Here is a 14,179-nt window from a genome sequence, read left to right on the forward strand (position 1 = left end):
AGATGCATTGCTTTTTATGAACTCAAGTTTGAATGTTATTCATTAGGATTTAGATACAGATTGTAAAAACAGAATTAATCACAAACCACATCCAAGGTTGTGTACAGTTGATACTGTGTACACAATATGCTGCTGAAATCATTTTCCCCATTATGAGATGGCTATAGTCTATTGTTATTGGAGCAAGAGTGCCTACAACCAATATTTGTATTTACTGGTGTGTGATGGAACAAGCCAGGTAAGGCAGTTTGGTTCTACTTTCATTTCTATCCAGTCTAGCCGATGTGGATTAGTTTGGGTTGATAAGTCAGCATCTTTGCTTTAATGTTAAATTATTTAATAGTTCTTATATTTCAAATTATATTTTTGTAATTATGGATCCCAATTAGCTGCTGCCAAGGCAGCAGATACTCTACCTGGGGTCCAAACATAACCTAGTCATAGGCCAAAATTGTATTAAATACCTAAATGAATCCTTCTTCAGGCCATGAAAATTGACAATCACAGCCGTGCGTCACCCAATGTAAATAAGCAGCGGTTCTATTGAAAAATGTCCACTTAACAGTCCCTTGAGTAGCCATCATGCTTGGTTGGGCAGAAACACTTAACATCTTCAGAAGGCAGAGTGGGGTGTAGGTCAGCTCTACTGGTAACAGAGACTAATACAATAGCACATTTAAAATGAATAATTGACCTGCAAACATCTGAAATTCAGCTGTGATGTACTGTAAAGTGGAGTGAAGTCAGCAAAGCCATAGCTTACGTGTAATAGACAAAAGGTGCATAGTTAAAACCTTGGTAATTCAATAAGACAAAACAAATGCATTCACTTTGTTTAATTCATAAAACGGGAACAGTTGTACATCTCATGTTCAGCAGATACAGAGACAAACATTTTCTAAACTGCAAACTTAAATTTCTCCATCCACCTAACCCTACTGGGCCATTTAAAAATGGCCCCCAAAAGCAACCCCTTCATGTCTGTAGTCCAGTTTCACATTCTGAAAAATCAGCAATCAAATTTTTAGCAGTCCAAATGGCACATGGGCCACTTTTAGAATTCTTTAGTATTTCAGGAGACCTCCCTCATAAAACAAATACAATTGCACTTTTTTAAAGTACTTAAACAGGATTATAGATCAAAACACCACCAAAACACAAAATACTCCTAAACAAACATATACAGAATCATTATTTATTAGCACAAAAAAAATGCATAAATATACATTAAACAAAAGTACAAAAATACTTGTACTTTGTATATGCTCAAATATACTCTTTATAGACATTGATATTTTGGGAGAGACTGGGATTGTCAGAACCTAGGGGTGCATTCTAAAAGGTCCATGCAAGAGGAGCCATCTACACAACAGTCCATCTTTCACTTGTACGACCAGAAATACACAGGAAGCAAAGGGGATTCATTGTCTAGACTCTAGGTCCAGGTAAAGAGGCAACACAAGCACTAAGAAAAACGAGGATACACAGAACTCTGCTTTCTAATTCATGCCAAAATTACTTCAACATGCAATGACAGCTCTAACCTCTGAGCCATAACCCAAGGAGTAGCTTTATAATGTATAACTTCTTCAGGATGTTATTTTCTTCAGCAAATAATGACCCATTGCGTTGACTTGGCTCGCGTGAGGGTTGGAAGTGCTAAGATGGTACCGGAATAGTTGCCAAAAGGAATCATCAGCTCAATCTGTCGACAGCAAGGTGTTGTCAGTTCAGACCCCTCCAGAGAACATAAATAGGTCCGTAATGCACATTTGTCCATTAAATAAACCTGATTAAATTAATGATGAGCTCAGTAAAACCTTCCTTCAACTGGACGGAGAAGGTCTGGATCCCAAAATACATCTGAAGGGGGAAATTGGACAACAAAAAAAAAGTTGTCATTTTTCAATCAGTTTAATGTCATCCATATTGCATGTTCTGAAAAACCTTTGATTAAAGCACTTGTATAAAAGATACTCACTAAATATCTAACAGAACTGCCTGGACTTCCATCCTGGCTGGTTAGTTTCAGATGGAGAAGGGTACCAGCGCATCTAGAGAGATCAAATAAACCAAAGTCAGACAGAATAACAATTGATCGCAACCTGTAAGATTTTCCAACAGGAGGACTGTCGGAAACAAGATTTTAAACGGAAAGGGAAATTAACTTTTTCCAAAAGTCTTCTCACCCATTGAAAAGCTCTAAAAGTATAAACGCATTTAAACAGATTTGGATGAACTGTCCCTTTAAGCGCTGGTCATTCAAAGACCATGGGAATGTGGGTCACAGCTGCCCTATTATGACAATGCACAACAATGTCATAACAAGACCTTCATGGAAATGAGACAAGCAAGCTATTCCATGTGTTAAACATTTCCATCTTAAAAAGGTAACGACTACCTTCCCATACCTCTGGTCAAACTAGTTTGGTTGGACTAAAGTGAGGTCAATCATGACACGGTACAAATCTACAAGAACAACAGTTCATACTTTGTAGACAAGTTATTGCCTTAGGATTTCATCAAACAAAAGAAACCTGAATTTTGACCGCGAGAGGGTGAACCCCTGATAAATGTACGGTAAGCTTTGGTTTTTGAGCCCTTACAATTCATTGGTGGTTTGACAACTATACCAAGTTCAGTGTATTTCCTCATTCATCCATTGGACAGGAGTGTTGGTGGGAGCAAATTCAGAGCATTTGAGGGATCCTTCATCAGATGGCAATTAGAAATGCAAAGGAGAGGGTTCCTAACAGAAAAGCTTTTGTTCCAAGCAAGGACGTGGACAGTAAGTTGGCACCTCCAAAGAAGATCGTCATGACCGACAGTTCTCTCCCAGTAAATACCACACATTTCTCTGAGGTTGTTTTTCCCAAAGAAAAAGGCCACAATCACTGCCCATTTCACAGAGTAACACTCCACTGTTTTCATACATTACACAAGGAAGTTACCTCGGCGTGGAACTTCAAATGACCCGTGGCAGAAACCATTTCCACTATTCTTGCTGGACCGGACAACTGCAGTGTAGCCCACTGTACCATTATACCAGCATGCAGACAGCAATTAGCTATCAATGGAAGGACTTCACCCAGTGTTTTCTGCCTCAGTTTGCTTTGAGAGCATTTCTACAACACACCAATGGAAAGGCTGGTTGAAGGCTGCTAGTTTCCTCCCAAGACAGTCTCACTCGAAGGTAGAAGCAGTGGTGGAATTGAGGGGGAACCCCCTAGAACGGGGCCACGTTCAACAAGGCACGACATTGTCGAACGTTTGGATAGGAATATATAAAAGAACAAACATGCCTCTGACATTAACTGTGGCTGAATTACATCTGTTCATGATATTTCTAGCCGCAACGTGTCACAATGTTTTCCCACTGAACGTGGCCCCTGGATTCTGTGTGTAAACTGTGTTGCCGGCGATACGTCCATCAGTCTGTCCCCGGACCTCCCTACCTGGGTTGCCCTAACTGAGTCAAGTCCATTTCCACCACTGGGTAGGAGTGTCTCCTCCATAAATTTAGAATAAGTAATTTAATAGGATCTCTATGGACTCCTCTCCCCTAATGACCCTAATGTGTGAGGCTGCATACTGACTTAGCAGGAAGGAAGTGAACTCTGAAGGTGAGGCTGCATACTGACTTAGCAGGAAGGAAGTGAACTCTGAAGGTGAGGCTGCATACTGACTTAGCAGGAAGGAAGTGAACTCTGAAGGTGAGGATGCATACTGACTTAGCAGGAAGGAAGTGAACTCTGAAGGTGAGGCTGCATACTGACTTAGCAGGAAGGAAGTGAACTCTGAAGGTGAGGATGCATACTGACTTAGCAGGAAGGAAGTGAACTCTGAAGGTGAGGATGCATACTGACTTAGCAGGAAGGAAGTGAACTCTGAAGGTGAGGCTGCATACTGACTTAGCAGGAAGGAAGTGAACTCTGAAGGTGAGGCTGCATACTGACTTAGCAGGAAGGAAGTGAACTCTGAAGGTGAGGCTGCATACTGACTTAGCAGGAAGGAAGTGAACTCTGAAGGTGAGGCTGCATACTGACTTAGCAGGAAGGAAGTGAACTCTGAAGGTGAGGCTGCATACTGACTTAGCAGGAAGGAAGTGAACTCTGAAGGTGAGGATGCATACTGACTTAGCAGGAAGGAAGTGAACTCTGAAGGTGAGGATGCATACTGACTTAGCAGGAAGGAAGTGAACTCTGAAGGTGAGGATGCATACTGACTTAGCAGGAAGGAAGTGAACTCTGAAGGTGAGGCTGCATACTGACTTAGCAGGAAGGAAGTGAACTCTGAAGGTGAGGATGCATACTGACTTAGCAGGAAGGAAGTGAACTCTGAAGGTGAGGCTGCATACTGACTTAGCAGGAAGGAAGTGAACTCTGAAGGTGAGGCTGCATACTGACTTAGCAGGAAGGAAGTGAACTCTGAAGGTGAGGATGCATACTGACTTAGCAGGAAGGAAGTGAACTCTGAAGGTGAGGATGCATACTGACTTAGCAGGAAGGAAGTGAACTCTGAAGGTGAGGCTGCATACTGACTTAGCAGGAAGGAAGTGAACTCTGAAGGTGAGGATGCATACTGACTTAGCAGGAAGGAAGTGAACTCTGAAGGTGAGGCTGCATACTGACTTAGCAGGAAGGAAGTGAACTCTGAAGGTGAGGATGCATACTGACTTAGCAGGAAGGAAGTGAACTCTGAAGGTGAGGCTGCATACTGACTTAGCAGGAAGGAAGTGAACTCTGAAGGTGAGGATGCATACTGACTTAGCAGGAAGGAAGTGAACTCTGAAGGTGAGGATGCATTAAAGCCTCCAGTCACACTTGCAGCTTTCAGGCCCAGACACCTACGGAGCGGTGGGGCTCTTCCCTGGTGAGAATCAATGGGAGGGGCTGTGACTGGTGAGAACCAATGGGAGGGGCTGTGAGGAGATGGAAGTATGTGGTGTGAGGAGTCCGTCAGGACATGAATGCTACTAGCGTAGAGAACAGAGGAATGGATGCTACTAGCGTAGAGAACAGAGGAATGGATGCTACTAGCGTAGAGAACAGAGGAATGGATGCTACTAGCGTAGAGAACAGAATAGAGAACAATTATATTCAGTGAGTCAGAAATAACTTCCTCTGTGGTATAAGTTGCTTTGAAGACTATATGACATCATACACAGCAGGGCAATTTCCTGTTCACAGAAAACAATACAATTATAATCTGCCAAGACTGCCACTAACAGCTTGTCCTAGTTGACATGCTTCAAGGAAGTATGCAAAAGAGCCAACAATTCTGTTGCCGTTGACGTCTGCAAGCGGGAAGTCACCCCAACGTGTTTGACGGTGTCGTATCGCTGAGTCGACCTTTACGGACGGTGGCAAGGCATTGAATTGGGCTAATGACAGTCGCTGGGAGGATGTCAAGAGCACAAGGAAGAGCCTATTGGCCTCCATTCTTACTGAACTGCAGTGAGTGGAGAGGAGAGGGGGAAGGAGAAGAGGAAAGAGACCGGTTGGTGCCGTACCTGGGCGTGGAGGGCAGCAGCAGCAGCAGCAGCCGCTGGATAGGTGAAGGCGCCGTGAGGGAGCCCGGGGGTCAGCTCCGTGGTGTACAGGGGGTACGGGGTCCACGCGTCCGGGGACGCTGGGATCAACGCTGCCCCCGTCAGGTCATCTGGAAACATGCAGGAGGCAAAAAAATGGGGGAAAACACAGTATTGGGTATAACCACCATCTGTGCAAATGCCCCATTGACATTATCAGTAGTGATTAGAAGCTGCTAACTGAATGACAGCTGAAAGACCAACTAGAACACTACTCAGAACCCTACTGAATCCTCTATGTAGTACATGTGAACTGTAAAGTTGAAGTAGGGAAAGTCGTCATTGTCTTGCTTTCCTCTTTGCGTTAATATTTCAGATAAAAAGTATGGCGTACATACATGTGCTGACAGTAATCCCAACTTACAGTCAGCGAAGTTAAGCAATTACAGTCATAAATTTGTGGTCTTATGGGATTTTAAGTCAAATCAATATAACAACTAAGCCCGGTAGAAGTCATCCCAGTACCATTTAAACATCAATAAGGTCATTAACTAGGCCGGGGCCATCCAGTGCCACTCCTCACCCAGGGGCAACAAGCAGGTGCATGGGCAACAGAGGGGGCACCTGCAGTCTAGGCCGAGTCAGACTAGCACAGACACTGTAGAAATTCTAGATTGAAGAAAAAAAATATATAACTACATCTACAGTCCGATGAGGCATGCATGTGGCGGGTGAGTTAGTCTTTAGCTCATTATTCCACCCAATTGTTTTACTTCAACGCGCCCAGCAAGAGAGAGAGGGGGGGTAACTGAGGATTGGCAGTGGTGAGAGTGGGTAGAGGCTATAGTGTTGTTGTGAAGCCGTAACAACTTACATGGGTCCCGTGCAATGAAGTGAGCTCCTAGAGCAGGGTGGATATTAGTGGGGTTCGGTGTGCCCATCAGCTTACTCTTTGCCATCTTCGTGTTGGCTTTAGCAAACTCTAACCGCAGGGTCTGGGGGCACTCAGGGTCAAAACGGATGCCCTGAGAGGAGAGACGGGGACACAGGATTGTAAAGGAGGCGGCCTAGGTGAGTCTAGGCCTAGGGCAAGTGTGTCTCAGCCTTACATGACCCCCTCTCCATTGGCCCCGCTCCAATACTTGTCCAATGCGTCCTTGTTTCCCCACCTTCATTAAGGTAACCACTGATCTATACGTGACTGGATAAGAAAAGTAAAGTTTCCCTATTGTCTCGACCAATCCAACCGCATCAGATCAGTGACGACGTCAAAGAGGAAAAGGGTGGAAGGATGCATCCTTTTTAAAGTAGTCTACAGGGCACTAGTATTCTCCTCTCCATGACCACTTAAGGGCACAGGGTGTGGATAGGTACTCAGCCTATTGCTTCCACCATATCAAGCCCTTTCATGACGAGAGAAGACGAGGAGAGGAAGCTGTGAAAGACTTGGCCTTGGATGTGGTTGACCCTGGTTGTGTTTCTGTGCCCTAAGCATTGTGCCCACATGCAGGTGAGTATGTTGGTGTGTGAGTGTGAGACTGCTTATGTGGCTACAGGCTGTGACGTCCATATGAGGAAGACTATGCTATGAGAGCTGTGTTAGATACGGCCATTGTGGCTACATAGTGACAGTAAGAGGTTATATTACAGAAGGTGTTCAAAACTATCAATGTAGCTCTGTAATGATATATTTATATGGCTAAGCAGTGATATGCAAATTAGGAGAGCTGTACCGTATTACGAAAGATGTGTTCAATTATACCAAGGTTAACTACCGTAAGTCTACAGGATTCTGGTCTCTGTTTCCAAAAATGGCCCTGCCCTTGAATTGTAAGAGAAAATGCTTTGTTTGAGTGATCAGACGAGATCAGTTAGCCCAGCAGTGAACCCCCATCCATACCTTACAGGTTAGAAACAGGACAGAGGAGACAGAGTCAAAGTAACGCTAACACAAAGCCTGCAGGTATAACGCATTATGACAGTTCTGTAAGACTCGATGACGTCATGATCATGTATGCCACCTTTAGGTGTAATCTTCTAATGGTTACAGACATTATAAAAAGGCTTATGCTTATACCAAGTTATAAAGCACAAAACATGCAGGCTTTACGTAAAGTGTTACCGAGTAACTACTGTATATGCCACAAAATAACAAACAACGCAACACATTTTGGGCAAAGTCCTTGTGTCCAGGGAGGATGAAGCCATTGCAACAATTCACGGCTACTGTCAACACTGTCCGCCTGGTCTGATGCTTACGTTTAATGCGTTTTTGGCAGCTTCGGCTCCAGTCCGATTGTCGAAGGTGACAAACCCAACTGGCTGGAAGAGAGGAGAGAACACTCAGACAGAGGGGCCTAATGTCCACCTCCACAGGTTAGCACAGGAACAACACTGGCCAAGTGCACTTGAGGTAAATGGTCAGAATACAGTGTGACTGAATCATAAATGCATTAGACAAGGCGAGCGCAAATGGATCGCAATAATAATAAGTAAATCACTTTTTCAATCAGTTTGAAACAATTTCACAACAAAAGCTAAACCACATAAAGGTTTAATCTTATTAGATGAATGTGTGACAACTGCATGGGAAGGTTTTGTTACCTATTGAAAAATGATTAACTAGATCAATGTTAGCAATCCTACATTAAATTAGCTATGTACCACTTTTTGATTACAGCTAATCCAAATTGTTATTGGAAAACTGAACAATTCCACTCTCCAGCCAAGGTGGTATACTCCATATGTAGCCTTCATTAGGGGGCCATGATTGCGCTGTAGTAATAACAGAAAGCTTCTCACCTGTTTTGATGTCAACTTAATCAGTGACCCCTCGTAACCCTGTAAGAAGAAAAGACCTCCAATTAACAACCATGAAGTCCCATGCAGGAAGCCAGACATACACTCCCCTCACCATATGAGGAGAAACCTGACAGCGTGGCGCTTGTATTTTGGGGGTCACGCACTTGATACGCTGCATGGAAAGGGGGCCGTCATACACATGATTAAGCACACGGTAACATGCTTAACCATATAGGTATGTCGATAAAGAAAATGGTGAAATCCACAGACCGTCTGGAATTATTTATTTTTGTCTCATCTTAAAGGAAACTATTTTATGTTACTGTGTAGGTCTAACTAGTTTGTGAACTGATGCTCCAACCTTCTCCTGAACTATGCCAGAACTTCATAGGCTGTTCAACAGCTAGTGAATTACTATTAATGTGAATCATTCTTAGTCATCGTTTTAAAAAAATGGGCCAAGAAATCTTTGGTTTGGATGTCAGGATGAGTCAGATTCGTGGGGAATGTAGTGGATGTTGGCCTGACTGTGGTATTGATGGATGAGAGATCTTCTAATCCTGATATACAGACATGGGAAATTAAACAACTTAAGCCGATGTGAAGTTGGGAGTGTTTCAATCCTGTCAGGAAATCCAAACCACCTTCAACACAAATGTAACACTAAATACATACAACTAATAACAGAAGCAGCTGAATCCCATCTACTTTGCTTCATACAAATCATTAAAAAGCATGTGGGCCTTAGGTTTTTGTGTTCTGGGAAAAACAGTAAAGCAGCTGGGAGGGTTGGGAGGTCCACTGCCAAAATCAAGCTTCAGATCCAATATACAGAATGATACAACAGCAGAGAGTATAGACTACAGCCAGTCTATGGCAAACAATATATACAATGGAATCTAATCTATGAAAACAGACATGGAGAACGGCCTGGTTTCAGTGATTTCATAGAACTGCTTTGAAAGCTTGGCCCGAATCACACGCGAAACGAAATGGAAGAATCCTAATCTTCCTGACCTGGAGGGGAGTTGGGTCACCGGGATAGTTGGCCAATAGCAGTGCTACTCATTTACACATTCCACAAGACCATCCATGTGTGATGGATACCACTTCCATTTTGGTCTGAGGGAGGGTGGGGGTGGGTTATGAAACTGTACATGTAGATTAATAATGAACAATATATTGTAGATGAACAGTGATTTAGTGTTACTCCTTTTAATATTTCTGGAGTCTTCCGTGGTATTGTAAGATGATAATCACAACATAATTAACCATATGGGCTGTTGCTTTTGCAAAAACGTCAAAACATTTAAGGGACTAAATTCAGCTAAGCTACGTTATTGGCACCCGATGCTGTCCGTTGACACGTGCGTTTACAAAGAATACTCCTGATAATATGTCCTTTGTTTATTCCCATTATGAAATGTTTTAATTTGAAAATGCAGAGAATTAAAATGCAGGAAATTAAAACGGAACAGAAAAGCCAATGACAAGAGTGGACTGTCTGCTGTCTCCGTTGCAGTGGACAATTACGAAAATATGGAGGCCAAATTCTTCCATCGCCTCGGTAACTAATCCCAAGAGTATGCTTACCTTAAATGGTCTGAACAGCAGGTACAGTTCACGAGGTTTGATATCCACTGGTAGGCCACTAACAAAGAGTGTTCGTACCTGGAAAACAAAACTCAATGAAAAACAGTCTAGACTATCTCCAGGGCCCCGTTTTTCTAAAGTTATCTATCCGGATTTCGTCTATCGGACAGGATTAAATGCATAGTAATAGAATGGATGAATCAGCATTCTATTTCTGTGCATTTAATCCTATCTGATAGGGGAAATACGGCTAGATACCTTGAAAAACTGCGGCCAGAGCATAGGATTCAAATGCCTTTTATTTTATAGGAAAACCCTTATACATTTTAATAGAATCAGTCATGAACATTAGAGAAGACTGTATGGCAATGTGGTCCTGTATGGTTCCGTTGGTAGAGCATGGCGCTTGCAACGCCAGGATAGTGGGTTCATCTCCCACCCATACGTAAAATATAGGCGCGCATGACTGTCGCTTTGGATAAAAGCGTCTGCTAAATGGCATATTATATATCATAGAATCGTGACTGAAGGACAGATTCATTGGCCAGGTTCTACTCATTAACATATTATGGGATATTGTGCACACAATCTTGCTCCTGAAAATGGAGCCCCGTCTTGATATGTTCAAATATTCTTTGCGATCTGTTATTGTCAAGAACTTGCAGAATCAGGTGTTACTGCTTGGCTATAACCTGCACACAGACCGGTCGTCGGCAGGGGAGGATTGGCCACCTCTGATGCAGTTTGAAATGTCAAAACAAATTGAGATGTTTTCTGTACTGTACAAAGGACAGTTTTGACATGAATCTCCTAACAGACTAACCTATTCCTAGTTGACTGAATAAAGCTCTATACCACTTGCTTAGTGACACAACCAAACCATTTTCCTACATAGAGATAATGGAGCGCTTCTGGGCAACACCACGCTAACTAGTACCGCCACACCACTCTGACTAGTACCGCCACACCACTCTAACTAGTACCGCCACACCACGCTAACTAGTACCGCCACACCACGCTAACTAGTACCGCCACACCACTACAGTACACCACTAACTAGTACCGCCACACCAGCTAACTAGTACCGCCACACCACGCTAACTAGTACACCACGCTAACTAGTACCGCCACACCACGCTAACTAGTACCGCCACACCACGCTAACTAGTACCGCCACACCACGCTAACTAGTACCGCCACACCACGCTAACTAGTACCGCCACACCACGCTAACTAGTACCGCCACACCACGCTAACTAGTACCGCCACACCACGCTAACTAGTACCGCCACACCACGCTAACTAGTACCGCCACACCACGCTAACTAGTACCGCCACACCACGCTAACTAGTACCGCCACACCACGCTAACTAGTACCGCCACACCACGCTAACTAGTACCGCCACACCACTAACTAGTACCGCCACACCACTAACTAGTACCGCCACACCACTAACTAGTACCGCCACACCACTAACTAGTACCGCCACACCACTAACTAGTACCGCCACACCACTCTAACTAGTACCGCCACACCACTCTAACTAGTACCGCCACACCACTCTAACTAGTACCGCCACACCACTCTAACTAGTACCGCCACACCACTCTAACTAGTACCGCCACACCACTCTAACTAGTACCGCCACACCACAATGACTAGGCTACTGAAGGAATGCTCACTCTACATGCCCCCAGATGTCGGCCCAAATCCTTGAACATGCAGCATAAAAAAGCAATAACAAAGGACGATGTGCTACGGCGACCTAAAATGGTGGTGTTGTCTTTAAGAACAAAGTAGTGATGTGCTGCCCCTCATGACTCAGGCTGCGTTTACACAGGCTGCCCAATTTGATATTTTTTTCCACTAAATGGACTTTTGACCAATCACATCGGATCTTTTTACGTCAGATCTTCAGAGCTGATCTGATTGGTCAAAAGACCAATTAGTGAAATCAGAATTGGGCTGCCTGTGTAAATGCTGCGATCTATTTAGTGAGAGGGAAAAAGGGACGGATTTCCACATGTGAATCCAACACAAACATGGGCCTGTAATGTTGTCCATTGAAGCCTGCAGTGGCTGAGGAAATAAACAGGCCTACAGAAGGGCCATTGGTTCCCACTCTGTGGGGAGGCCCGTGCAGCACAATGGACTGCCAGAGGAACAGCGGCGGACAACAGTGCACAGTGTGACACCATTTCCTTCCTTTGACCCGCGCCTCCGAACCACAGCGCCAACATTTCAGGTGCTCCTGCGACAGAACTCCCATGCAAGTCTATGGCACGTACTGTCAGCCCCGTCCCATCTAGACTAACTCATCGGCCTAATTTGAACATCTGACTACGGAGTAGAAAATAAGCATTACTGTTAAAAGATTTCAAATTTTGATTGTCATTTAAAAAATGGTTTAACCTTAGAACAATATGGTTTCTTGGACAATTTAATGTTTGTTGAAGGTTAATCAAAAATACACTCAAGTGTGTGTAGGTTACAGGGCCTAAATAATACAAGGCAAACGCAAAATAAGGTATATGGTTGGAATCTGGAACAAAATTAAATAATTGATTGGGATATGTAAGGGAAATTATGAAGTCCTTTCGGCAATCCATCCATCCACTTGCTGTAAGCCTACCTACCCAACGTTGGTGGATTTCGTGGATCTATCCAGTTAATGTCCAGACCAGAGGACATTTATTTTATTTTATTTATTTACACTGCAAGATTGGAAATACATTTTACATTTTTTACTGACCACAGATCAGATTAGGATACGAAATGTGTGTGATGGCAAAATAAAGTCCGGTTCTGTCAGAGGGTGCAGATAGTGTGCGCTGAAGTTCATCGGCAGTATATGAAATCAGGTGGGTCTGTCCATAAAGCTACAGGACAGACAAACCTGATCAATTCATAGGCCTACTGCGGATTTGTTAAAATGTTTAAAATGAAGCCTAACCTATAGATCTACAATTGTAATATTTAAAATTGAATAGATTTGGGACTTTAAAAGCAAATAAATAAAAATAAATCCTGAAATTCAGCCAAAATGTCATGGCAATTAGGCTATAGTCTAACCCAATATTTCACGTTCGCCATAACAATAATCTATTGTAGACCTAATTTAAAGACACCAACCCCCGCAAAAAAACAATCCTTTTACTTTCAATCATAAAAATGTAAACGTCCATTTATAAAAAAACTGAGGCACACCCTTTTCAGAACCTCCAATGGAAACGAACGACTTAAGAAAACCATACCTAGATATAACTTCACACCCTTTTTCTCTTGCAATGGGTTTTGAATCAGTCTAACATGAATTAGCCTACAATTAGGGGGAGGAAATCAATTTGTAGGCTACTTTGCATCTCTTCCAGACTAGACTTCGTAGGCACACTCACAACCGGTTCCAAACAAAGACATTCTGATACAGAACTTTTATGACAAGTAAAAAAACACCAAAGACCACATTCTTACCTCCTCTTCTATGGAAACGTTGTTCGTCTCGGAATCAGACTTCAGACTTGTGATAGACATGTTGAGGTTTACTTCAGCGTCAGTTAGAGAAGAAAATGTGAAGTTTTTAGAGTATTTTCCCCAAGTGCGCTTGTGGTTGAAGTCTTGATGGCGTTTATACTTCAGGAAAGATGTGCCGAGGTGAGTTCGTGGTGTAGCCGAAGTATCCAAGGATGTTTTGCGAGAGATAATCATTCATAAAAAATAAACTAAAGGTGAATAAGTGCAGTGTGAGGGTGCAACAGGGGGAAAGAAGTGCTCGTATGCACCTCTGCTCACATCAATTGCGTTTGGTTGGGGAATCTGGTGGGAGAACAAGTCAACTTTTTCATTGGAGCGCGTTTCCGCGGTCCTTCCCCTGTTTTGCAATTAGGTCATCAATTATGTTCCAGCCCTGTGAGTGCTGTAATCATGTTGGAGATCCGCCTCAGCTGGTATCAAACCCTGCCCCTTCATAACTGCATCACCGTTTCTATGGGAGACCATGAGCCAATAGAAAATATTTTCGCAACCTATACATTCCCTTTTTGTCTGCCTATAAAATGAGCATCCCACACATTTTTATTATAGACCTATACATCTCAATGTATGGTTGTTTGACATGCACTTCGAGTATATTTTTTCTTGTAAAATTTAATTAGCCTTTAAATAATGATGGAGATTATTTTCACTATTAAAAAATGAAGATTATTTCATATACAATTTCAGTGTTGTTTGATACAAATTGACTTAACTTTAATAG

The 14,179-nt window shown here is 43.0% G+C and overlaps 1 protein-coding gene across 1 annotated transcript; it reads right to left on the reverse strand.

The window, feature by feature from the left end:
• Window positions 1–821: 821 nt before the first annotated feature.
• Window positions 822–13,845, reverse strand: LOC121548232 (RNA-binding protein, mRNA-processing factor 2a). Its single transcript, XM_041859635.2, has 8 exons — window positions 13,399–13,845; window positions 9,926–10,003; window positions 8,333–8,371; window positions 7,790–7,852; window positions 6,405–6,555; window positions 5,513–5,661; window positions 1,982–2,054; window positions 822–1,863 (listed from the first exon to the last, which is right to left on the reverse strand). The coding sequence occupies exons 1-7, from the start codon at window positions 13,630–13,632 to the stop codon at window positions 1,989–1,991; spliced, it is 780 nt and encodes a 259-aa protein (XP_041715569.1). The 5' UTR covers window positions 13,633–13,845; the 3' UTR covers window positions 822–1,863; window positions 1,982–1,988.
• Between the last annotated feature and the right edge of the window lie 334 nt (window positions 13,846–14,179).

The sequence above is a fragment of the Coregonus clupeaformis genome, chromosome 15 (genome assembly GCF_020615455.1).
Source record: "Coregonus clupeaformis isolate EN_2021a chromosome 15, ASM2061545v1, whole genome shotgun sequence".
Classification (NCBI taxonomy): domain Eukaryota; kingdom Metazoa; phylum Chordata; class Actinopteri; order Salmoniformes; family Salmonidae; genus Coregonus; species Coregonus clupeaformis.

Bases quoted from the DNA above. Each gene is read 5' to 3' on its own strand.
- LOC121548232 (XM_041859635.2), bottom strand. From the start codon at position 13,632: ATGATTATCTCTCGCAAAACATCCTTGGATACTTCGGCTACACCACGA. The intron at 8,372-9,925 runs GTAAGCATACTC...TTCTTCTTACAG, and splicing joins TGCTGTTCAGACCATTTAAG to GGTTACGAGGGGTCACTGAT. The intron at 2,055-5,512 runs GTACGGCACCAA...TGATCTCTCTAG, and splicing joins CTGCTGCCCTCCACGCCCAG to ATGCGCTGGTACCCTTCTCC.